We start from the raw sequence: 27,784 nt of genomic DNA on the forward strand, positions 1-27,784 counted from the left end.
CGCTATAACACAGCTCTAAATCAGTGGGTGTATTCCTCTAGTATATCAGACACAGCCGCTATAACACAGCTCTAAATCAGTGGGTGTATTCCTCTAGTATATCTGACACAGCCGCTATAACACAGCTCTAAATCAGTGGGTGTATTCCTCTAGCAGCCCCTCTACTCTCCTTCAGTCTGGTTTCTGCAGGGATCAGGCAGTCAGCAGGCAGGAGCTAGGAGGTAGCAGGCAGGAGGTAGCAGGCAGGCCGCAGGAGGCGGGAGACAGGAGACAAGAGACAGGAGGCAACAGGCAGGACACATGAGCCAGCAGGAGACAGGAGGTAGGAGGCAGGAGACAGGTAGCAGCAGGAGGCAGGAGACAGGAGACAGCAGGCAGGAGGTAGCAGGGGACAGGAGACAGCAGGCAGGAGGTAGCAGAAGACAGGAGGCAGGAGGCGGCAGGAGACAGGAGGCGGCAGGCAGGCAGGAGGCGGCAGGAGACAGGAGGCGGCAGGCAGGAGACGGCAGGCACGAGGCGGCAGGAGACAGGAGGCAGGAGACAGGTAGCAGCAGGAGGCAGGAGACAGGAGACAGCAGGCAGGAGGTAGCAGGAGACAGGAGACAGCAGGCAGGAGGTAGCAGAAGACAGGAGGCAGGAGGCGGCAGGAGACAGGAGGCGGCAGGCAGGCAGGAGGCGGCAGGAGACAGGAGGCGGCAGGCAGGAGACGGCAGGCACGAGGCGGCAGGAGACAGGAGGCAGGAGACAGGAGGCAGGAGACAGGAGGCAGGAGACAGGAGGCAGGAGGAGGCAGGCAGGAGGCGGCAGGCACGAGGCGGCAGGAGACAGCAGGCAGGAGACAGGAGGCAGGAGGAGGCAGGCAGGAGACAGGAGGCACGAGGCGGCAGGAGACAGCAGGCAGGAGACAGGAGGCAGGAGGAGGCAGGCAGGAGACAGCAGGCAGGAGACAGGAGGCAGGAGACAGGAGGCAGGAGGAGGCAGGCAGGAGGCGGCAGGCAGGAGGCGGCAGGCACGAGGCGGAAGGAGACAGGAGGCAGGAGACAGGAGGCAGGAGGCGGCAGGAGACAGGAGACAGGAGGCAGGAGGAGGCAGACAAGAGGCAGGAGACAGGAGGCAGCAGGCGGGCTCCTGAGTAATTCCTGTGAATTTCCTTCCCAGACATACTGCATGGCTTTGATGTAGCAGCTGTACCAGGCAGATTCATTATATTTAGGGGAAATCTGTCTTCTTCAGATATAGCCTGGTATCCACCTGGGATTTTGTAAACTATTTTCTCTGGAAGCCTCCTGTAGAAATACTTCCTGGGAATACCATGATATGATGAATATGATTTCTCTGGAAATGTAGATGGAAAGGTAGTGGATGATGTCTTGGTTTAAACCCTCTTCCTCTAAATTAATTTCACTAAAGGGAGTGACTGTCACCCTTGTCATTTCAGCTACAGTATATCACTTCACTTATTCTGCCCCTCGTCAGCCAAAAACCAGTTCAGTTTGATGAGATTACAATCATATAAAATATATATGCCTTTATCACACAGACACATTGACTCTGTGCACAACACACACAGACACATTGACACACTGTACAACACTCACAGACACATTGACACACTGTACAACACTCACAGACACAAACCATCTCCAGTCTCCACACACATGCTGCACAATGCCTTCTTGAAAAGAACAACATAGAACAGAATAGAACAGAATAGAATAAAACAATAGAATTGAATAGAATAGAACCGCCACTTCATTGACTCACCTTTGAGTTTGTTGTGCTCTGAGTCTGCGGGGAAGAGGCAGTCGGGGAAGAGCTTGGGGAAGGTGAGGCCTGCGTATTTGGGCCTGTTCTCTACATAGTTACGGACGGTTGGCTGCAGCTTCTTCATAAACTCTGGTGCAGGTGTGCCCAGCTGCTCAATCACCTTATTCCATTGGTCAATATCTGAGAGGGAGGGGTTAAGGAAAAAACACAACAAACCTGGACAGCAAAGCACCATGGCCTGGCTATGTCACCAAACTGTTACACTGTACATAGGCTTTAAACTGCAACTGCTACTACATAAGAGCGTCTGCTAAATGCCGTAAATGTAAATGTACAACTACTAATGCTACTACTACTACTCCTACTACTGGTAGGATGTCATTGTAAATAAGAATTTGTTCTTAACTGACTTGCCTAGTTAAATAAAGCTTAAAAAAAATTATATATATATATATATATATATATATATATATATATATATATATATATATATATATATATATATACACTCCTACTACTACTACTACTACTACTACTACTGATACTTATATTACTTCTGCTACTACTACTACTACTACTGATACTTCTACTACTACTGCTACTAATACTACAACTACTACTACTACTGCTACTACTGATACTTCTACTTCTACTACTGCTACTACTACTGCTACTGCATCTGCTACTACTGCTTCTGCTGCTACTACTACTACTGCTGCTACTACTACTACTACTACTGCTACTACTGCTACTACTACTGCTACTACATCTGCTACTACTGCTACTGCTGCTACTACTACTACTGCTGCTACTACTACTACTACTACTGCTACTACTACTACTACTACTACTGATACTGATAGTACTACTACTGATACTTCTACTACTACTACTGATACTTCTACTTCTACTGCTCCTACAACTACTGACACTACTACTACTGATACTACTACTTCTACTACTAATACTGCAACTACTACTACTACTACTGCTACTACTACTACTGCTGCTGCTGCTGCTACTACTACTACCACTACTACTTCTGCTACTACCACTGATACTACTACTGCTACTACTAATACTGCAACTACTACTACTACTACTGCTACTACTACTACTACTGCTGCTGCTGCTGCTACTACTACTACTACTACTACTCCTACTGCTACTACTACTACTACTACTACTACTTCTGCTGCTACCACTGATACTACTACTACTACTACTGCTGCTACTACTACTACTACTACTACTACTGCTACTATCACTGATACTACTACTGCTACTAATAATACTGCTACTACTACTACTACTACTGTTGCTACTACTACTGCTATTACTACTACTACTGCTGCTACTACTACTACTACTGCTGCTACTACTGCTACTACTACTACTACTACTACTGTTGCTACTACTACTGCTATTACTACTACTACTGCTGCTACTACTACTACTACTGCTGCTACTACTAATACTGCTGCTGCTGCTACTACTGCTACTACTACTACTACTGCTGCTACAACTACTACTACTGCTGCTACTACTACTACTGCTGCTGCTACTACTGCTGCTGCTGCTACTACTACTACTGCTGCTACTACTACTGCTGCTGCTACTACTGCTACTACTACTACTGCTGCTGCTACTACTGCTACTACTACTACTATTACTGCTGCTACTACTACTACTGCTGCTGCTACTACTACTGCTGCTGCTGCTACTACTGCTGCTGCTACTACTGCTGCTGCTACTACTGCTACTACTACTACTACTGCTGCTACTACTACTACTACTGCTGCTACTACTACTACTGCTGCTGCTGCTACTACTGCTGCTGCTACTACTGCTACTACTACTACTGCTGCTGCTGCTACTACTGCTGCAGCTGCTACTACTACTGCTGCTGCTACTACTGCTGCTACCACTGATACTACTACTACTACTACTGCTGCTACTACTACTACTACTACTACTACTACCATTGCTACTGCTTCTCCTACTGATACTGAAACTGCTACTACTACTCCTACTACTGCTATACTACTATTAATACTACTACTACTACTGCTGCTACTACTACTACTACTACTACTCCTACTGCTAGTCCTACTGATACTACTACTACTACCACTACTGCTATTACTACTGCTACTAATCCTACTGCTACTACTACTATTACTACTGTTGCTATTACCACTACTACTGCTATAACTACTACTACTCTTACTGCTACTACTACTACCACTACTACTACTCCTACTGCTACTACTCCTACTGCCTCTACTACTTATCCTACTGCTACTACTACTACTACTACTGCTGCTACTACTACTACTACTGCTGCTACTAATAATAATAATAATAATACAGTATGCATAAATAAAATGCTTTATCACAAACCCAAAGTGCTAAAGATGGTAACAACGAACAGAACACTAAAGGGACCACTGTACTGTATGTCTAAGACATTAAGATGCAGCATCATCATGTATGCATAGGACTACAGTAGGCCTGCAAGCAGATGTGTTAAGGCCACATTGGGACATATCACTCTCCTAAGCAGACCTAAGGACATGAGCAAACAGTAACAGACAACTACTGTATTATCTGCCATTTCTCAAACAAAATAAAGTTGTCTTTTTCCATATTTAAAGGGAGAATCTGCGATTACTACATATATTTTTGGACTTTTAATGATACATACCCATTAATTCCTGAAGAATATAAACTTAGAAATGCCCCATGAGCTCAGTCCAACTGTCTGACCCTATCAGAACCCAGAATAGAAGCTTGTTTTACTCCTTCGTTTGTAATCAAACACTGTATACTGTAGCCTCAAAACATGGTTCAAGCTATCATGTTGATATCATGGATTGTCAGTCGTGCATCCATAGCTCTGTGTATGAATCTGAGGCTGGTTACATTTCTCCAGCCCCATCCCTCAGCTGTTTACCATAACAGTGTCGTGGTGGCTGCTTTGTTATTGTTTGAATTGCAGATTGACCATTTAATCAAAACAATCACTGTAAACAAACATATCTCTTCCTAGTCTGACAGTCCAAACAGATCACCATTGTACGATATTGTACAGTCAGTGGCCCGTATGGACGGTAAGTGGGTTCACCAACAAACAAGGCCTTGTACACCTATCTATGGATTAACACAGAACAGTGTTAATTTGGTACTAGGACAGCATTTTCCAAACTCAGTCCTGAGGACCCCAAGGGGTGATTATTTCGTTTTTTTACTATAAGACGACACAGCTGATTCAAATAATCAACTCATCATCAAGCTTTGATTATTTGAATCAGCTGTGTCGTCTTATAGTACTACAGTACCTCTTCTATACTGACGCAAGACATGCATGTGTCAGAACGATGCATAGAGAGTCCTGTCTGAGTGTTCTATTGGTCAGAGTGATCTGGGCCGGGGTGAGGAGTTCATTCCTCCCCTCTCCTCATCTCACCTACAATGGTAATTCCACTCCTTTAATCTGCTATAAGAAAGACTCTATTAATACTAAAGCTTTTGTTATTATTGCATCAGCACTCCCCATTCTCCCATATCCTTAATTAAAGAGCTACCTAGGGTTCTATTCAATCTGTTTGGCTGAAGCGTTACAAATTGAGTGTAAACTTCCGGCGCTGACAGAGATGGCCGCCTCGCTTCGCGTTCCTAGGAAACTATGCAGTATTTTGTTTTTTTATGTGTTATTTCTTACATTGGTACCCCAGGTAATCTTAGGTTTTACTACATACAGTCGGGAGGAACTATTGGATATAAGAGCAACGTCAACTCACCAACATTACGAACAGGAATACGACTTTCCCGAAGCGGATCCTCTGTTTGGCCTACCACCCAGGACAATGGATCGGATCCCAGCAGGCGACCCAAATCAACGGCACCGTAGAAGGGGCAGACGAAGCGGTCTTCTGGTCAGGCTCCGTAGACGGGCACATCGCACACCGCTCCCGAGCATACTACTCGCCAATGTCCAGTCTCTTGACAAGGTAGACAAAATCCGAGCAAGGGCAGCATTCCAGAGAGACATCAGAGACTGTAACGTTCTTTGTTTCACGGAAACATGGCTCACTCGAGACACGCTATCTGAGTCGGTACAGCCACCTGGTTTCTTCACGCATCGCGCCGACAGAAACAAGCATCTCTCTGGTATGATTAACGAGACGTGGTGTGATCATAACAACATACAGGAACTCAAGTCCTTTTGTTCACCTGACTTAGAATTCCTCACAATCAAATGCCGACCGCATTATCTACCAAGAGAATTCTCTTCGATCATAATCACAGTCGTGTATATTCCTCCCCAAGCAGACACATCGCCGGCCCTGAACAAACTTCATTTGACTCTATGTAAACTGGAAACCACATATCCCGAGGCTGCGTTTATTGTTGCCGGGGATTTTAATAAGGCTAATCTGAAAACAAGGCTCCCCAAATTCTATCAGCATATCGGTTGTGCTACCAGGGCTGGCAAAACCCTGGATCATTGTTATTCTAACTTCCGCGACGCATATAAGGCCCTCCCCCGCCCTCCCTTTGGAAAAGCTGACCACGACTCCATTTTGTTGCTCCCAGCCTATAGACAGAGACTAAAACAGGAATCACCCGCGCTCAGGTCTGTTCAATGCTGGTCCGACCAATCGGATTCCACGCTTCAAGATTGCTTCGATCATGTGGACTGGGATATGTTTCGCATTGCGGCGAACAACAACATTGATGAATACGCTGATTCGGTGAGCGAGTTTTATTAGCAAGTGCATCGGTGATGTTGTACCCACAGCGTCTATTAAAACATTCCCCAACCAGAAACCATGGATAGATGGCAGCATTCACGCAAAACTGAACGCGCGAACCACTGCTTTTAATCAGGACAAGGTGACCGGAAACAGTGTAGCTATTCCCTCCGCAAGGCAATCAAACAAGCTAAGCGTCAGTACAGAGACAAAGTGGAGTCGCAATTCAACAGCTCAAACACGAGAGGTATGTAGCAGGGTCTACAGTCAATCACGGACCACAAAAGAAAAACCAGCCCCGTCGCGGATCACGATGTCTTGCTCCCAGACAGACTAAACGACTCTTTTGCTCGCTTTGAGGACAATACAGTGCCACTGACACGGCCCGCTACCAAAACCTGCGGGCTCTCCTTCACTGCAGCCAACGTGAGTAAAACATTTAAACGTGTTAACCCTCGCAAGGCTGCAGGCCCAGACAGCATCCCCGGCCGCGTCCTCAGAGCATGCGCAGACCAGCTGGCTGGTGTGTTTACAGACATATTCAATCTATCCTTATCCCAATCTGCTGTCCCCACATGCTTCAAGAGGGCCACCATTGTTCCTGTTCCCAAGAAAGCTAAGGTAACTGAGCTAAATGACTACCGCCCTGTAGCACTCACTTCTGTCATCCTGAAGTGCTTTGAGAGACTAGTCAAGGACCATATCACCTCCACCCTACCTGTCACCCTAAACCCACTCCAATTTGCTTACCGCCCCAATAGGTCCACAGACGACGCAATCGCCATCACACTGCACAATGCCCTAACCCATCTGGACAAGAGGAATACCTATGTAAGAATGCTGTTCATGGATTACAGCTCAGCATTTAACACCATAGTACCCTCCAAACTCGTCATTAAGCTTGAGAGCCTGGGTCTTGACCCCGCCCTGTGCAACTGGGTCCTGGACTTCCTGACGGGCCGCCCCTAGGTGGTGAGGTTAGGTAACAACATCTCCACCCCGCTGATCCTCAACACTGTGCCCCCACAAGGGTGCGTTCTCAGCCCTCTCCTGTACTCCCTGTTCACCCACGACTGCATGGCCATGCACGCCTCCAACTTAATCATCAAGTTTGCAGACGACACTACAGTGGTAGGCTTGATTACCAACAATGACGAGACGGCCTACAGGGAGGAGCTGAGGGCCCTCGGAGTGTGGTGTCAGGAAAATAACCTCACACTCAATGTCAACAAAAGAAAGGAGATGATCGTGGACTTCAGGAAACAGCAGAGGGTGCACCCCCCTATCCACATCGACGGGACAGTAGTGGAGAGGGTGGAGAGTTTTAAGTTCCTTGGCGTACACATCACGGACAAACTGAAATGGTCCACCCACACAGACAGCGTGGTGAAGAAGGCGCAGCAGCGCCTCTTCAACCTCACAAACTTTTACAGATGCACAATCGAGAGCATCCTGTCGGGCTGTATCACTGCCTGGTATGGCAACTGCTCCGCCCATAACCGGAAGGCTCTCCAGAGGGTAGTGAGGTCTGCACAACGCATCACCGGGTGCAAACTACCTGCCCTCCAGGACACCTACACCACCCGATGTCACAGGAAGGCCATAAATATCATCAAGGACAACCACCACCCGAGCCACTGCCTGTTCACCCCGCTATCATCCTGAAGCCGAGGTCAGTATAGGTGCATCAAAGCGGGGACCGAGAGACTGAAAAACAGCTTCTATCTCAAGGCCATCAGACTTCTAAACAGCCACCACTAACATTGAGTGGCTTCTGCCAACATACTGCCTCAACTCCAGCCACTTTAATAATGGAAAAATGTATGTAATCAATTTGTCACTAGCCACTTTATATAATGTTTACATACCCTACATTACTCATCTCATATGTATATACTGTACGCTATATCATCTACTGCATCTTACCATCTTGATGTAATGTATCACTAGCCACTTTAAACAATGCCACTTTATATGTTTTCATACACTACATTACTCAACTCATATGTATATACTGTACTCTTAACATCTACTGCATCTTGCCTATGCCGTTCGGCCATCACTCATTCATATATTTTTATGTACATATTCGTATTCATTCCTTTATACTTGTGTGTATAAGGTAGTTGTTGTGGAATTGTTAGGTTATATTTACTTGTTAGATATTACTGCATGGTCGGAACTAGAAGCACAAGCATTTCGCTACACTCGCATTAACACCTGCTAACCATGTGTATGTGACAAATCCATTTGATATGATTTGATATAAATGTAAAGGTAACTTAGCCAACGTATGCAGCGTTTATTGTGAATGTAGTCTCCTCTAACGCGGGAATATTGCCTTTGAATTTCAATTACGCTGTAATGCTGAACTTCAGCGAAACAGATTGAATCGAGCCCTTAATCTCTCAGTGAAGCAGTGTGTATAGCAGTGTGTATTCCAGTGTGTATTCCAAACGGCACCCTTTTCCCTATATAGTGCACTACTTCCCACTTTGGGCCCTGGTCAAAAAGTAGTACACTATAGGGAATACAGTAAGATGCCATTTGGGACACAGACACAGTGGTATAGAACAGAGTCAATGCTTTTCTCCTTGGCTTCCTATCATTTAATTAACTGTTCCCCAGTCCTGGGTTAAAATAAGATGCACGTACACGTGCCCTTAAAGTGGGATTTAAAACCAGCAGATAGCAGGATTGGAACATCCCAAAGTTCTCTCTGGATTGTATAAAATATGCTTTATCAATATGAAGGCAGAAGAAGGGGTACTGTAGAATGTTCCAGAGGTTGGTTGGTGTGATTTTGTGTTAAGATTGCTGTTTTATTTTATTATTATGAGCGCTCTGGTGAGTAAGATTTCCATTTAATTTATTGCAAATGGCAAATAAACTTGAAAGTTGATTTGAATGATGAGCACTATTTTAGGATAGGAACAGAGGGGTAAGGATGGTGTGTGTGTGTGTGTGTGTATTTGTATGTAGGGGAATAGGAGGTGGCCAAGCTGAGGAAAGGGGGGGGGGGGGGGGGGGGGGGTGATGGCAGAGATGGCTGAGTCTTTGTTCTCTCCATCTCCCAACGTTCTCAGAGGGGGTAGAGGATGCCTGTCAGCCAGCCAGGACATCCAGAAACACATGAGCTCATCCTGCTGGAACGCTGGCTTCATTTCCTCTTTGTCTACATCACACTTTAGGAATCACATCTACACCATACTGTGAGATGAGAAGCTTGGGGACATTTTCATTCATTCCCTAAAATTATTCTACACGGATGTTTAGCTTGTCTAATTTGATTAAAACAATTTGCTGAAATGTATTCTAAAATCTTTCCATATAGCTACATATCTTAACTTGTGTTTTAAAAGAAAGCATTTACTTTTTTATACTGACAATCCCCCTTAAATATTATCAGTATGCCCCTCATCTTGAATTTACGCTATTTTCAAAATGTTCCGCTTTTATTATGGTGTTCAAACTACTCGTCTCAATGACAGCCCTGATACTGTATGTTGTAGCCTGTAAAGACCGGAACAAAGCCAGAACGAGGTAGGTGTGAAATCGCTAGCTAGTTAGCTGTGGTGCGCTAGCAGCAGATCTATGGAGCTTGTTGTATCATTAGGGCCGTTTATACCTGGCGCTAACATGCATCCTTGGTCCTGATCTGAACCACATTCTGATTGTGCACAGACTTTCAGATATATGTCTACACGTGGTATTAAAATGTGTTTCTTATCCTTCCACTGTGTCTGCATTGTGACCAAATGTCCCTGTCCCTCCCTGTATGCAAATTATTTCACAAAATATTATTGATTTCCTTTAAAACACATATTGATGTCAAAAGTCAATGGCGCCAGCTGTCAATGATTTTAAAAGGCAGAATAATGATGATTTATATGCTTTTACTGTCCAGCTCTGTCTACACCTGTGAGAAATCCAGACGTAATGCGTGTCTGACTAACACCAGAGGTGGTCAGGAAGATCTGATCACAATCAGATCCCAATGTGCCTGACTACGGTCAGGAAGATCTGATCACAATCAGATCCCAATGTGCCTGACTACCACCAGAGGTGGTCAGGAAGATCTGATCACAATCAGATCCCAATGTGTCTTGTGATCATCTACACCCGTCTACAAATGTGGGCACAATCAAGATGTGGACACAATCAGTAAAAAGGAGGCTATTGTGATAATACTAGTTATAGTCTATAGAAGTGAGGCACGGATACGGTCAGTGCCTGAGAACAGCACTGTCCCTTTTATCTAAAGGTTCTATAGGGCATATACTGTATGCCGCTAGCCATTGAACCCTATTTGGTTCTTCACAGGGCCATTTCTTCTAGCAGTGTGCAGTATAGTGTTGATGAATGTTCCAGAAATGAGGCAAGGATACGGTCGGTGCCTGGGAACAGAACTGTTCCTCTGATCACCTCTCCAAAGATGCAGCCCACAGACCACATGTCCACTGCAGCCAGACACAATCCCATACCAGTCACTCAGCATGTATGACACATGACACACAAACCAGTGGAGGCTGCTGAGGGGAGGATGGCTCATAATAATGGCCGGAACGGAGCAAATGGAATGGCACCAGACACCTGGAAACCATGGAAACCATGTGTTTGATGTATTTGATACCATTCCACTGATCCCGCTCCAGCCATTACCACAAGTCCGTCCTCCTCAAATATGGTGCCACAAACCTCCTGTGATACTAACTCCATCAACCACACACTGCGCCCAGACATACAACATGCCACATGTGTGTTCTAACAGGGCTTTTCTAAAGCACGGTAAAGCCAATCTCTAGTGCATATGAAGAGTTTCATTCCAAAATGCTACATCCATCCATTTTTCACATTTGTGTTTTTTTATTTTTTCATCAGAAATGAATGCTTATGGTTAGATTCATGTGTGTGTAAAAATGTTACTTTTCTCAGATTTTTTAATTAATAGATTATAGATATGTGTTAAAATGGGTTTTGTTTTTGCGAAGTGCTATTATTTCCATTGTTTAGCTGGAATGGAATGTTCGTATAGTCCCAGTCGGTATTAGAACGTCGAGGACCTGCCCGCCTGTGGGGAAAACAATCTGTGGTTACCAGGTTAACCCATTGGCTCACAGCAAAAACTTGACCTTTGTAACGGTCAACGGTTATGAAAATGGGCATGAGGTAAGCCCTACAATTAAGTGTTTCTAAGTAGTGAGAACGCTAGGGAGCAGGCAATGTTGAAAATGAATCTTTATAGACATGTTGTACTTTTATTTATTGTAGTTTTGTAATTGACTAAAACAGGCAGACAACAAGAAAATTGTGTTTGACAAAGGTCAAGATTTTGCTCCATGTGAGTGAGTGAGTGCTAGCTAGCTACCAACCAGAACATTAAGCTAGCCAGGACCAACAACACAAACAAACGGACTATACAGCTACAAGTAGTGAGTGGAGTTATAAACAGACTGTACTAAACATGTTAAATGTCTTACCTGTGATGAAATGTTTTCTACACTCATATCTACGTGTAGCCTGCTACAGGGCTCTTCTCACAGGATGTATTACCCCATGTGTCTATCCTGTGACTGTGATACATGGTGGTCTCACCTAGTGATCTTAAGATGAACGGACTAACTGTAAGTCGCTCTGGATAAAAGCATCTGCAAAATGACTAAAATGTCAAATCGTACTGGTTCATTTTAATTATTGTTTTTTTATATTGATGTCACAAATGCATCATTTTATACAGTTCTTTATTAAAAATGTACTTTTTTGTCACATTTGACTGTGTAAAACTTAGTAGTACTATTTATTTATCTGAGAGTGAGGCGGATATACTGCAGAGTTTCGAAACAAAACATAACTATTTGCATCTCTGAAATTAAAGTGACAGACATCAAACAAATACTTATCTGTCATTGAACAACCCCATGCCATGATTAGGTAGTGAAAAAACACAGCAATCTCTTTCATAAGTTCTTCAAACAATAAAAGCTAATTTACCAACATTTCTGAAAATGAATATATATCATTTTGGAATGAAACTTTTCATATGTTCTAGCTTGGTAAAATCCACTGTAAAAGCAACTTACAGATTTCACTCTGCTGGCATTTTGATTGGCATTGACTACCTTAAAATAATGACCACAATGGCTTTAGAATATATTCTGGATTCCCACAGTGTATACAACACGCACCAGGCAGACACACTCGCCACTAGAAATATATAAATTAAGAAAAGCATAAATATTCTGAGTGAGGAATGTGTCATTCTGCCAGAGGTACCAGAATAAATAGGTTGAATACAGGATGGATCATTTCTTTCTGGGTAAGAACGTACATTAAGCAATTTGTTAATATTACACACAGAACTTTTCAGAGAGGTTAATTCATGTATTAGATGGTGAATTAATAATACAATTATGGAAATATTAGAGTTATTATGAAGTCACAGCCAAGTTAGTTAGAGTCACTAGACCAACAACAGCCCAGTACCTAACAGAGGAGAACAGGTCAGTACCTAACAGAGGAGAACAGGTCAGTACCTAACAGAGGAGAACAGGTCAGTACCTAACAGAGGAGAACAGCCCAGTACCTAACAGAGGAGAACAGCCCAGTACCTAACAGAGGAGAACAGCCCAGTACCTAACAGAGGAGGACAGGTCAGTACCTAACAGAGAAGAACAGGTCAGTACCTAACAGAGGAGGACAGCCCAGTACCTAGGAGAACAGCCCAGTACCTAACAGAGGAGAACAGGTCAGTACCTAACAGAGGAGAACAGGTCAGTACCTAACAGAGGAGAACAGGTCAGTACCTAACAGAGGAGAACAAGTCAGTACCTAACAGAGGAGAACAGGTCAGTACCTAACAGAGCAGCCCAGTACCTAACAGAGGAGAACAGGTCAGTACCTAACAGAGGAGAACAGGTCAGTACCTAACAGAGGAGAACAGGTCAGTACCTAACAGAGGAGAACAGCCCAGTACCTAACAGAGGAGAACAGCCCAGTACCTAACAGAGGAGAACAGCCCAGTACCTAACAGAGGAGAACAGCCCAGTACCTAACAGAGGAGAACAGCCCAGTACCTAACAGAGGAGAACAGGTCAGTACCTAACAGAGGAGAACAGCCCAGTACCTAACAGAGGAGAACAGGTCAGTACCTAACAGAGGAGAACAGGTCAGTACCTAACAGAGGAGAACAGGTCAGTACCTAACAGAGGAGAACAGGTCAGTACCTAACAGAGGAGAACAGGTCAGTACCTAACAGAGCAGCCCAGTACCTAACAGAGGAGAACAGGTCAGTACCTAACAGAGGAGAACAGGTCAGTACCTAACAGAGGAGAACAGCCTAGTACCTAACAGAGGAGAACAGGTCAGTACCTAACAGAGGAGAACAGCCCAGTACCTAACAGAGGAGAACAGGTCAGTACCTAACAGAGGAGAACAGCCCAGTACCTAACAGAGGAGAACAGGTCAGTACCTAACAGAGGAGAACAGCCCAGTACCTAACAGAGGAGAACAGCCCAGTACCTAACAGAGGAGAACAGGTCAGTACCTAACAGAGGAGAACAGCCCAGTACCTAACAGAGGAGAACAGGTCAGTACCTAACAGAGGAGAACAGCCCAGTACCTAACAGAGGAGAACAGCCCAGTACCTAACAGAGGAGAACAGGTCAGTACCTAACAGAGGAGAACAGCCCAGTACCTAACAGAGGAGAACAGGTCAGTACCTAACAGAGGAGAACAGGTCAGTACCTAACAGAGGAGAACAGGTCAGTACCTAACAGAGGAGAACAGGTCAGTACCTAACAGAGGAGAACAGGTCAGTACCTAACAGAGGAGAACAGGTCAGTACCTAACAGAGCAGCCCAGTACCTAACAGAGGAGAACAGGTCAGTACCTAACAGAGGAGAACAGGTCAGTACCTAACAGAGGAGAACAGGTCAGTACCTAACAGAGGAGAACAGCCCAGTACCTAACAGAGGAGAACAGGTCAGTACCTAACAGAGGAGAACAGCCCAGTACCTAACAGAGGAGAACAGGTCAGTACCTAACAGAGGAGAACAGCCCAGTACCTAACAGAGGAGAACAGCCCAGTACCTAACAGAGGAGAACAGGTCAGTACCTAACAGAGAAGAACAGGTCAGTACCTAACAGAGGAGAACAGGTCAGTACCTAACAGAGGAGAACAGGTCAGTACCTAACAGAGCAGCCCAGTACCTAACAGAGGAGAACAGGTCAGTACCTAACAGAGGAGAACAGCCCAGTACCTAACAGAGGAGAACAGGTCAGTACCTAACAGAGGAGAACAGCCCAGTACCTAACAGAGGAGAACAGCCCAGTACCTAACAGAGGAGAACAGGTCAGTACCTAACAGAGGAGAACAGGTCAGTACCTAACAGAGGAGAACAGGTCAGTACCTAACAGAGCAGCCCAGTACCTAACAGAGGAGAACAGGTCAGTACCTAACAGAGGAGAACAGGTCAGTACCTAACAGAGGAGAACAGGTCAGTACCTAACAGAGGAGAACAGCCCAGTACCTAACAGAGGAGAACAGCCCAGTACCTAACAGAGGAGAACAGCCCAGTACCTAACAGAGGAGAACAGGTCAGTACCTAACAGAGGAGAACAGGTCAGTACCTAACAGAGGAGAACAGCCCAGTACCTAACAGAGGAGAACAGGTCAGTACCTAACAGAGGAGGACAGGTCAGTACCTAACAGAGGAGAACAGGTCAGTACCTAACAGAGGAGGACAGGTCAGTACCTAACAGAGGAGAACAGCCCAGTACCTAACAGAGGAGGACAGGTCAGTACCTAACAGAGGAGAACAGGTCAGTACCTAACAGAGGAGAACAGGTCAGTACCTAACAGAGGAGAACAGCCCAGTACCTAACAGAGGAGAACAGGTCAGTACCTAACAGAGGAGAACAGCCCAGTACCTAACAGAGGAGGACAGGTCAGTACCTAACAGAGGAGAACAGCCCAGTACCTAACAGAGGAGAACAGGTCAGTACCTAACAGAGGAGAACAGCCTAGTACCTAACAGAGGAGAACAGGTCAGTACCTAACAGAGGAGAACAGCCCAGTACCTAACAGAGGAGAACAGGTCAGTACCTAACAGAGGAGAACAGGTCAGTACCTAACAGAGGAGAACAGGTCAGTACCTAACAGAGGAGAACAGGTCAGTACCTAACAGAGGAGAACAGGTCAGTACCTAACAGAGGAGAACAGCCCAGTACCTAACAGAGGAGAACAGGTCAGTACCTAACAGAGGAGAACAGCCCAGTACCTAACAGAGGAGAACAGGTCAGTACCTAACAGAGGAGAACAGGTCAGTACCTAACAGAGGAGAACAGGTCAGTACCTAACAGAGGAGAACAGGTCAGTACCTAACAGAGGAGAACAGCCCAGTACCTAACAGAGGAGAACAGCCCAGTACCTAACAGAGGAGAACAGCCCAGTACCTAACAGAGGAGAACAGGTCAGTACCTAACAGAGCAGCCCAGTACCTAACAGAGGAGAACAGGTCAGTACCTAACAGAGGAGGACAGGTCAGTACCTAACAGAGGAGAACAGGTCAGTACCTAACAGAGGAGAACAGCCCAGTACCTAACAGAGGAGAACAGGTCAGTACCTAACAGAGGAGAACAGGTCAGTACCTAACAGAGGAGAACAGGTCAGTACCTAACAGAGGAGAACAGGTCAGTACCTAACAGAGGAGAACAGGTCAGTACCTAACAGAGGAGAAAAGGTCAGTACCTAACAGAGGAGAACAGGTCAGTACCTAACAGAGGAGAACAGCCCAGTACCTAACAGAGGAGAACAGGTCAGTACCTAACAGAGGAGAACAGGTCAGTACCTAACAGAGGAGAACAGCCCAGTACCTAACAGAGGAGAACAGCCCAGTACCTAACAGAGGAGAACAGCCCAGTACCTAACAGAGGAGAACAGCCCAGTACCTAACAGAGGAGAACAGCCCAGTACCTAACAGAGGAGAACAGGTCAGTACCTAACAGAGGAGAACAGGTCAGTACCTAACAGAGGAGAACAGGTCAGTACCTAACAGAGGAGAACAGGTCAGTACCTAACAGAGGAGAACAGGTCAGTACCTAACAGAGGAGAACAGGTCAGTACCTAACAGAGGAGAACAGGTCAGTACCTAACAGAGGAGAACAGGTCAGTACCTAACAGAGGAGAACAGCCCAGTACCTAACAGAGGAGAACAGCCCAGTACCTAACAGAGGAGAACAGCCCAGTACCTAACAGAGGAGGACAGGTCAGTACCTAACAGAGGAGGACAGGTCAGTACCTAACAGAGGAGAACAGGTCAGTACCTAACAGAGGAGAACAGCCCAGTACCTAACAGAGGAGAACAGGTCAGTACCTAACAGAGGAGAACAGGTCTGTACCTAACAGAGGAGAACAGCCCAGTACCTAACAGAGGAGAACAGGTCAGTACCTAACAGAGGAGAACAGCCCAGTACCTAACAGAGGAGAACAAGTCAGTACCTAACAGAGGAGAACAGGTCAGTACCTAACAGAGGAGGACAGGTCAGTACCTAACAGAGGAGAACAGGTCAGTACCTAACAGAGGAGGACAGGTCAGTACCTAACAGAGGAGAACAGCCCAGTACCTAACAGAGGAGAACAGCCCAGTACCTAACAGAGGAGAACAGGTCAGTACCTAACAGAGGAGAACAGGTCAGTACCTAACAGAGGAGGACAGGTCAGTACCTAACAGAGGAGAACAAGTCAGTACCTAACAGAGGAGAACAGGTCAGTACCTAACAGAGGAGAACAGCCCAGTACCTAACAGAGGAGAACAGCCCAGTACCTAACAGAGGAGAACAGGTCAGTACCTAACAGAGGAGAACAGCCCAGTACCTAACAGAGGAGAACAGGTCAGTACCTAACAGAGGAGAACAGCCCAGTACCTAACAGAGGAGAACAGGTCAGTACCTAACAGAGGAGAACAGGTCAGTACCTAACAGAGGAGAACAGGTCAGTACCTAACAGAGGAGAACAGGTCAGTACCTAACAGAGGAGAACAGCCCAGTACCTAACAGAGGAGAACAGGTCAGTACCTAACAGAGGAGAACAGGTCAGTACCTAACAGAGGAGAACAGGTCAGTACCTAACAGAGGAGAACAGCCCAGTACCTAACAGAGGAGGACAGGTCAGTACCTAACAGAGGAGAACAGGTCAGTACCTAACAGATGGCGACAGGAAAGGTATCGATTCACGTTCAGAGAGTCTGAGAAGAATCATTGAAAAATACACGTATAAAGAATTGGGCCAATGGTAGGATTTGATGTACGTACTCTACTTCCTTTAGTTTGATACAAATCACTTATTAAATACCTGTTCATCCAAATTTTACAGGCACAAATCTTAGACCGGGATTCAAAGAATGGCATATTAAAGCACAGTAACAGACTATTATTGGTAATTTACGCTTGCACAGCGTTTACCACGAAAGCGATCTCTGCGAATGTTGGGGGAAATAGCCTTTAAAATATGTTTTGTCAGCAGCATAGTGTCCTGCACTATAGCAGATTGGATTGAATGCTGGCCTTATTCTTTGATCAAGATCAACTGACATTATGTATATTATCTTAGTAAGTAAGGATACAGTCCCGGCCAGGGAACAGAATTTTGTGACGCACCATTTCTCCCATAATGCACCCCACCGACCATATATCCACTGCAGGTACAGAGACAGAGAGTGAGAGATAAGTCAGAGGTTAGCATTAGAAAAGAAAACCGTAGGCTCTTTCTCAGTTCCTCTTTCCCTGCATCCTTTCTCCTCGCCTCTTTATCAAAACGTATTAGTCGTGAAGCTCCAAGGTCCCTAAGTCCCTCCCCTAGGTCCCTCCCCTAGGTCCCTCCCCTCGGAACCCTCCCCTCGGAACCCTCCACTAGGTCCCTCCCCTCGGAACCCTCCACTAGGTCCCTCCCCTCGGAACCCTCCCCTCGGAACCCTCCCCTAGGTCCTTCCCCTCGGAACCCTCCCCTCGGAAACCTTCCCTAGGACCCTCCCCTCAGAACCCTCCACTAGGTCCCTCCACTAGGTCCCTCCCCTCGGAACCCTACCCTCGGAACCCTCCACTAGGTCCCTCCCCTCGGAACCCTCCCCTCAGAACCCTCCACTAGGTCCCTCCCCTCGGAACCCTACCCTCGGAACCCTCCACTAGGTCCCTCCCCTCGGAACCCTCCCCTCAGAACCCTCCCCTCGGAATCCTCCCCTAGGTCCCTCCCCTCGGAACCCTCCCCTCGGAACCCTCCCCTCTGAACCCTCCCCTAGGTCCCTCCCCTCGGAACCCTCCCCTCGGAACCCTCCCCTCGGAACCCTCCACTAGGTCCCTCCCCTCGGAACCCTCCCCTCGGAACCCTCCCCTCAGAACCCTCCCCTCAGAACCCTCCCCTCGGAACCCTCCCCTCGGAACCCTCCACTAGGTCCCTCCCCTCGGAACCCTCCACTAGGTCCCTCCCCTCGGAACCCTCCCCTCAGAACCCTCCCCTCAGAACCCTCCCGTCGGAACCCTCCACTAGGTCCCTCCCCTCGGAACCCTCCCCTCGGAATTCTCCCTAGGTCCCTCCCCTCGGAACCCTCCCCTCGGAACCCTCCCCTCGGAATTCTCCCTAGGTCCCTCCCCTCGGAACCCTCAAGTTCTCCTCCAATGCGTTTTGAGAAGGTGGCAAGGATAGGATACATCAAATATGTGAGAAATCAAGGAAAGAGGAATTGAGAAAGAGATGTTGTTGACAGAGCGTGGGAAACAGAGAGTGATTTGGTTATTCAGACTATAATTAGTAAGAGACGTAGCACGCAGATAAATTACTATTCCATTAATGAAGAGAGAGAGAGAAGAAGAAGCCAGTCTCCTGGGGCTTGGCTGGTGGCAGGAAATCCATGGCCTCACCTCCTGGCCTCTCACCCTACAGGCCTCCGTCTAGTAGTGTATTCATGAGCGTAGAGCCAAGGTTACCCACTCACCACTGCTTGTGGTTTACTTAAGCATGTATTTACTCCATGATGTGGAGAGGCTGTCAGAGGCCCCTGCTGTCTACAGACCACTGACTGTAGACGTATTCTGACTTAGAGTCATAAAGAAGAGGTTACACTACCACGCCAGAGGAGTCCGTGGGTTAGTTAAAGAATTAGAACACATCTTAAAGTATTAGAACACATCTTACAGTATTAGAACACATCTTAAAGTATTAGAACACATCTTACAGTATTAGAACACATCTTAAAGTATTAGAACACATCTTAAAGTATTAGAATACATCCCAGCAGTAGCATGTTACAGTGTCAGAACACCAGAACCCCCTCTAGAACCTGTCTTACCGTTCTCTTTGTACCCCATGCCCAGGATGACCTCTGGGGCTCTGTAGTACCTCGTCACCACGTACGGGGTCATCATGAAGCTGGTGCCTGCAGTCCTAGCCAAGCCAAAGTCCAGGATCTTCAGCGTACAATCAGATTTCACCACTATATTGCTAGGTTTCAGGTCCTTTGGGGAAAGCAACAACAAGAGATGAGGGTTACTGAGGTAAAACTTTAACAGGTGGTGCTAGCTACTATAGTATGTTTAAATGTCTACAGATGGCATATCCCAGCAGGCAGAAGCAGTTGCAATGATGTCATTTACATCAGCTTTGCCCACTGGGCTATAAGCAGTGTAATGTTCAGCATGATTAAAGTCCTGTTTCATATCTGAAAAAGGACAGAAATAGAATTACATTCATTTTTCTCCACAATTTCGTGATATCCAATTGGTAGTTACAGTCTTGTCCCATCGCTGCAACTCCCCTACGGACTCGGGAGAGGCGAAGGTTGAGAGCCATGCGTCCTCTGAAACAGGACCCTGCCAAGCCACACAGCATCTTGACACACTGCTCGCTTAACCCGGAAGCCAGCCGCACCAATGTGTTGGAGGAAACAATGTACACCTGGCGACCATGTTAGCGTGCACTGCGCCTGGCCCGCCATAGGAGTCGCTAGTGCGCGATGGGACAAGAACATCCCGTCCGGCCAAACCCTCCCCTAACCCAGACGACCCTGGGCCAATAGTGCGTCGCCCCATGGGTCTACCGGTCGCGGCCGGCTGCGACAGAGCCTGGACTCGAACCAAGATCTCTAGTGCCACAGCTAGCCTTAGACCCCTGCACCACTTGGGAGTCATAGAATTACATTCTATTTATTATATTTCTACAACTGACACCATCTCACCCTGTGAATGATGCCTGCGGAGTGGCGGTGTTTGATGCCACACACACACACACACACACACACACACACACACACACACACACACACACACACACACACACACACACACACACACACACACACACACACACACACACACACAGAGAGAGAGAGAGAGAGGCCATCTCACCCTGTGAATGATGCCAGCGGAGTGCAGGTGTTTGATGCCACACAGCATCTGGTAGAGCAGGTAAGACATTCTCTCATGGTCCAGCTCCATCTGGATCACCTGGCACAGGTTGGCATCCATCAGCTCCATACACAGGTACCTGACAGAGTGACACTGTTAGTAAGAAGAGACGTGGGATACGTTCGGGCCAGACAGATGTAAAAGTTAGAGCTCCGAAACCGATAAGACATGTTTTCACAACTAGTAGTAAACACCCTGAGTTGGCATTTGAATATGGCGGGAAAAGAAATGATATAATATCCAGAATGAAGAAGAGGTCTGAGAACTAGGCCTACATGACCTGAAGGGAGATCCTTTAAACCCAAGAGGCTCTAGTTGAATCTATCATTCTGCCTCTCATTCCTTTCTCTTCTACTCCTCATCACAATGGACACCCTCTGTGCAGTGCCAGAGCATCAACGGGATTCTGCATAGTCTTTGTATTAAGGCCGGGGCTGCGAATACAGAGTTCCATTCTGGAAATCTTTTTCTTCAAAGCTAAGGATCTCTTTTCTACACACGCGTGTCTTTACTCAGCCTCTTATTTAAATGACCCTTTATTTAACTAGACAAGTCAGTTAACAACAAATTCTTCTTTACAATGACGGCCTACATTTGAGTTAGGGGAGTGGGGGACCCCCCCGGCCAAACCCTCCCCTAACTCAGACGACGCTGGGCCAATTGTGCGCCGCCCTATGGGACTCCTGATCACGGCCAGTTGTGACACAGCCTGTGAACGAACCAGGATCTGTCGTGATGCCTCTAGCACTGCAATGCGGTGTGTTAGACCGCTGCGCCACTCGGGAGACCCTTCTGAACCATGGTGATGTAGCCTGTGTCTCAGCCTCATATTTCTGAACAGCTGAAATAAAAACATTCAAGGCCATTATGAAGGCTAGTACCTTCTCTGTCTGTTGTAATGGATATTGCAGTGGCACAAGCAGAATGCAGTTCCCTACACGTTGCATTGGAGCAAAAACAATCATGTTTTTTTGTGATGATGCAGGCTAATCTTGATAGTTGCTGCCATATCGTAGCCAGAGCTGCTGAAAAATAACACTACTACTTTGACTGTCTGCCTCCTGCTTAGCAAATGTTTTCAAATGATAATTAAAAAAAAAACATTTAAATCAATAATTAGGATGCGTTGCGTGTCTGTGTCTTGCTTGTGTTTGATATGCTGCCGAGATATCTGCATGTAACTCCTCAGTGGGTTTTTCATTGGGAGTTTGTATGAACATGTTGATCAGTTCTTCTGTGTACAACAGGAAGTTTGTAGGTTACACCAGACAATGGTGTTCATCGCTGATCAAGGAGGAGGCAGCAGCTACATAAAAAAATCTGACACATGAGCACAAACAACCGTATATTTAGACACGAAAAATCCGGTTTCCGGAAAATCCAGAACCGCAGCCACTCCACTGATTCATGGCCGTCATCGTGTCCGTTACCGTCTTGAGCAGCTTTTCATCTCATCTCAATGTCCTGGTGTAACCGGTGTGAAATGGCTAGCTAGTCAATGTCCTGGTGTAACCGGTGTGAAATGGCTAGCTAGTTAACGGTGCGCGCTCGTAGCGTTTCAAACGGTGACGTCACTCACTCGGAGATCTTGAAGTAGTTGTTTCTCTTCCTCTGATCTCCAAGCTTTTGTGACGCGATAGGTAACGATGCTTCTTGGGAGGCAGTTGTTGATGTGTTCAGAGGGTCCCCTGGTCCAAGCCCAGCTCGGGGTAAGGAGAGGGACGGAAGCAACAGTGTTCCACTGACACACTCAATCGATGGAACTGGAAAGTGCATTTGCCCAGTTTCCAGTATATATATATATATATATATATATATAAAATGTTTTAGTTTTTACTTTGCAATAAAGTACATATAATTACCTAGAATTGTACATGTATTCATACATTTGAGATTCATAAAATCTATTTGCACATTTTTCAGATTTGAAATTCCTACCAGACTAATAGACAGGAATATAGTGAAGATAAACTTCTTTAGACAAGCATGGTGCATTCCATTACCTGCAGTACCATCAGTCTACAAATTCATTCATCGGTCAGTACAACGACAGACAGAACCGAAGGCTTCACATTACACTTCACTACCACCTTCACAGACTTCAGTCTCACTGCTTCTTTTCTCAAATGAATAAGTCTTGAAGGTACGTAACAATTTAGCTTGTCTGTTGTTAAATCAAAGTAATATGTCACATTAAAAGTCAGATTAAATGAAAATACAGTTTTCCCTGCATGCTCTCTGAGTGATCTCACAATTGTTCATTTTTTCTCTGAACGTTTATTGGTACTTACACATCCTGGAAGTCTTCTAATGATTTCTGTGGTGTGAAAACATTTAATAAACTGATGATCTGAAAGAGATGGATAGAAACAAAACATTTAATAAACTGATGATCTGAAAGAGAGGGACAAACAGAGAGAGAACTGGGGCAACATTCAGACTGAGTTTAATGTTCCAGTCTATGTACAGTAAGCTACAACATTAACAGCTATTTACATTTCAAATGCTTATGACTTTAGCCATATTTTTTTTGTATAGCTTCATAATGATGCAGCGCCACACTGCAGTGACTGGGAGGTTAAAGTAAAAAGGGAATTCCTATGGACAAAGGCAAAATAAAAACAAAGGCAAAAATCCTGACTGGTTGCAAACCTTCCTGGCACGGAAATTGCTCGGCCTCCGACCGCAAGGCACTACAGAGGGTAGTGCGTACGGCCCAGTATATCACTGGGACCAAGCTTCCTACAATCCAGGACCTCTATACCAGGCAGTGTCAGAGGAAGGCCCTAAAAATTATCAAAGACCCCAGCCACCCCAGTCATAGACTGTTCTCTCTGCTACCGCATGGCAAGCGGTAACGGAGCGCCAAGTCTAGGACAAAAAGGCTTCTCAACAGTTTTTACCCCCAAGCCATAAGACTCCTGAACAGGTAATCAAATGGCTACCCGAACTATTTGCATTGTGTGCCCCCCCAACCCCTCTTTTACACTGCTGCTACTCTCTGTTTATCATATATGCATAGTCACTTTAACTATACATTCATGTACATATTACCTCAATTGGGCCGACCAACCAGTGCTCCCGCACATTGGCTAACCCGGCTATCTGCATTGTGTCCTTCCACCCACCAACCCCTCTTTTAAGCTACTGCTACTCTCTGTTCATCATATATGCATAGTCACTTTAACCATATCTACATGTACATACTACCTCAATCAGCCTGACTAACCGGTGTCTGTATGTAGCCTCGCTACTGTTATTTTTCACTTGCTTTTGACTGTTGTTTTATTTCTTTACTTCCCTATTGTTCACCTAAAACCTTTTTTGCACTATTGGTTAGAGCCTGTAAGTAAGCATTTCACTGTAAGGTCTACACCTGTTGTATTCGGCGCACGTGACAAATAAACTTTGATTTGATTTGAATAATACGACCACACACACACAGACACAATCAAGCGCGCGCACACACACACACACACACACATACACACACACACACACACACACACACACACACACACACACACACACACACACACACACACATCTTGTTATTTGCTTAAACGAGACATAACATTGTAACTCACGTTTTTGTGATTGACACATTTCATGAGCACCAGTTCCCTGTATGCCCTCTTGGCATGGGTCTGGTTCTGAAAGGGTCTGCTGAGCTTCTTGATGGCCACGTTCCTGTCGAGGACCGCATCGTACCCGGCACTGCAGAGAGCACAGGAGAAAACAGAGATTTACAACTATGTCGTTGTACCAGTCAAACTGCCATGGTCCAAGGGGCTTTGTTTGTTCTACAGTAGTTCTATTTGTATGTGACAAAACAGGTCATCTACAGTAAGAAAATAAGTAATCTACAGTAAGAAAACAAGTAATCTACAGTGACAAAACAGGTATTCTACAGTGAGAAAACAGGTATTCTACAGTGAGAAAACAGGTATTCTACAGTGAGAAAACAGGTATTCTACAGTGAGAAAACAGGTATTCTACAGTGAGAAAACAGGTATTCTACAGTGAGAAAACAGGTAATCTACAGTGAGAAAACAGGTATTCTACAGTGAGAAAACAGGTAATCTACAGTGAGAAAACAGGTAATCTACAGTGAGAAAACAGGTAATCTACAGTGAGAAAACAGGTAATCTACAGTAAGAAAACAGGTATTCTACAGTGAGAAAACAGGTAATCTACAGTGAGAAAACAGGCAATCTACAGTAAGAAAACAGGTATTCTACAGTGAGAAAACAGGTAATCTACAGTGAGAAAACAGGTAATCTACAGTAAGAAAACAGGTAATCTACAGTGAGAAAACAGGTAATCTACAGTAAGAAACGAGGTAATCTACAGTGAGAAAACAGGTCATCTAAAGTAAGAAAACAGGTATTCTACAGTGAGAAAACAGGCAATCTACAGCAAGAGGGCCTCCCAAGTGGCACAGCGGTCTAAGGCACTGCATTGCAGTGCTCGCTGTGTCTCTACAGATCCTGGCTCAAATATAAACTGCTGCTAATCACTGCTGCTAATCACTAAATGGCTGATACACTGTGTTCACAAAAGCCCTCAAAGAAATAGAGATTAGCAACATTATTTCAGGATGTTACTCTAATAAAGCGGGCGCCTGTTACTCTAATAAAGCGGGCGCCTGGTGAGATTGGACATTGTCTACCATAACTGCGTTGGGAGGTCACGTGTGGCCTACACATATAGTAAACAATTACATTTATAGAAGCCATGCAAGTAGCCTAAAGGATGTTTTCAATTAGGAACTGTATTGTTGAGTAAATATGGCAGTCTGCTAGCATTGTGACGACTGGTCTAATGTATGAATGAAGCCAGAGAGTTGATATGTCACACGGGCATTTTGTATTTTTTTTGCATCTGGGCTAATTTACCCTTCTATTTCTCAGCATATCCTCTCACCAGTTGTGATACGGTATGTAGAGGGATTATTAGGGAGGCTGTGGCCTTCTTTTTGATCACTCATCTGTTTGCAATGGCATGGTAGGAGAACCCAACACACACACACACACACACACACACACACACACACACACACACACACACACACACACACACACTAAGCGTTGATGATTGATCATGCAGGTAGCAGAGCAGAGAAGGCTGCAGAGAAACCAGATTTAGACATTGAACATCGTTTAACAGTTTCATTTCACGTCACGCTGTTCATAGAAATCATTCATTATAATTTACCGGTTTCTCGCCATTGTCCAGGGAAACGAGAATGGATTTGGGCGGGAAATCTCTGAAATCTCAGTAACCCAGTTCCCGCTATTAATCCCTAATCCAGAACAGAGGAAGATGGTCGACATAGAAAATGGTCTTTTCTCAAACTTGAGGGAAAATGGAGTCGGTAATTTTACAATCATACATTCAGCTGTAACTCACTGTATTATGCATCCCAAATGGTACCCTATCCCCTATACGCGAGTGTACAAAACATTAAGAACACCTGCTCTTTCCATGACATAGACTGACCAGGTGAATCCAGGTCAATTCTATGATCCCTTATTGATGTCACTTGTTAAATCCACTTCAATTAGTGTAAATGAAGAGACAGATTAAAGAAGGATTTTTAAGCCTCGAGACAATTGAGACATGGATTGTGTATGTGTGTCATTCAGAGAGTGAACGGGCAAGACAAAACATTTAAATGCCTTTGAACAGGGTATGGTAGTAGGTGCCAGGCACACCGGTTTAAGTCAAGAACTGCAACGCGGCTGGGTTTTTTACACTCAACAGTTTCCCATGTGTATCAAGAATGGTCCACCACCCAAAGGACATCCAGCCAACTTCACACCAACTGTAGGAAGCATTGGAGTCAACATGGGCCAGCATCCCTGTGGAACGCTTTCGACACCTCATAGAGTCCATTCCCCGATGTATTGAGGCTGTTCTGAGGGGAAAAGGGGAAGTGCAACTCAATATTAGGAAGATGTCCTTAATGTTTTGTACACTTAGTGTATAATGCACTACATTTGACCAGAGCCTTATAAAGTAGTGCACTATACATGCATGCATAAGGTATAGGGTGCCAGTTGGGGGTACAACCATACTGTTCTGAGACAGGCTATTCAGTGGGGGTACAGTCATACTGTTCTGAGACAGGCTGTTCAGTGGGGGTACAGTCATACTGTTCTGAGACAGGCTGTTCAGTGGGGGTACAGTCATACTGTTCTGAGACAGGCTGTTCAGTGGGGGTACAGCCATACTGTTCTGAGACAGGCTGTTCAGTGGGGGTACAGCCATACTGTTCTGAGACAGGCTGTTCAGTGGGGGTACAGTCATACTGTTCTGAGACAGGCTGTTCAGTGGGGGTACAGCCATACTGTTCTGAGACAGGCTGTTCAGTGGGGGTACAGTCATACTGTTCTGAGACAGGCTGTTCAGTGGGGGTACAGCCATACTGTTCTGAGACAGGCTGTTCAGTGGGGGTACAGTCATACTGTTCTGAGACAGGCTGTTCAGTGGGGGTACAGCCATACTGTTCTGAGACAGGCTGTTCAGTGGGGGTACAGCCATACTGTTCTGAGACAGGCTGTTCAGTGGGGGTACAGTCATACTGTTCTGAGACAGGCTGTTCAGTGGGGGTACAGTCATACTGTTCTGAGACAGGCTGTTCAGTGGGGGTACAGCCATACTGTTCTGAGACAGGCTGTTCAGTGGTGGTACAGTCATACTGTTCTGAGACAGGCTGTTCAGCAGTAAACAATTGGCCCATTATAAAAAGCTTACGTTAGCTGGGTATACATTTCTATTACGGACAACTATTGACTTTCACA

General features: G+C 45.6%; 1 protein-coding gene across 9 annotated transcripts in view; it reads right to left on the bottom strand.

The window, feature by feature from the left end:
* Window positions 1-27,784, bottom strand: part of mapk10 (mitogen-activated protein kinase 10) — a 119,039-nt gene that overhangs the window by 31,287 nt on the left and 59,968 nt on the right. For 7 of the 9 annotated variants that reach the window (XM_014138909.3, XM_045692622.2, XM_014138906.3 and 4 more), the window contains exons 4-9: window positions 24,566-24,695; window positions 23,270-23,328; window positions 20,919-21,057; window positions 19,865-20,030; window positions 18,146-18,217; window positions 1,765-1,947 (exon numbers count right to left, since the gene is read on the bottom strand). In XM_014138909.3, coding sequence (XP_013994384.1) covers window positions 1,765-1,947; window positions 18,146-18,217; window positions 19,865-20,030; window positions 20,919-21,057; window positions 23,270-23,328; window positions 24,566-24,695 — 749 coding nt within the window. Of the gene's footprint in view, window positions 1-1,764; window positions 1,948-10,912; window positions 10,985-18,145; window positions 18,218-19,864; window positions 20,031-20,918; window positions 21,058-23,269; window positions 23,329-24,565; window positions 24,696-27,784 lie in introns of all 9 variants that reach the window. The other 2 variants (XM_014138910.3, XM_014138907.3) reach the window with 1 other exon arrangement.

The sequence above is a fragment of the Salmo salar genome, chromosome 13 (genome assembly GCF_965601325.2).
Source record: "Salmo salar chromosome 13, fSalSal1, whole genome shotgun sequence".
Lineage (NCBI taxonomy): Eukaryota > Metazoa > Chordata > Actinopteri > Salmoniformes > Salmonidae > Salmo > Salmo salar.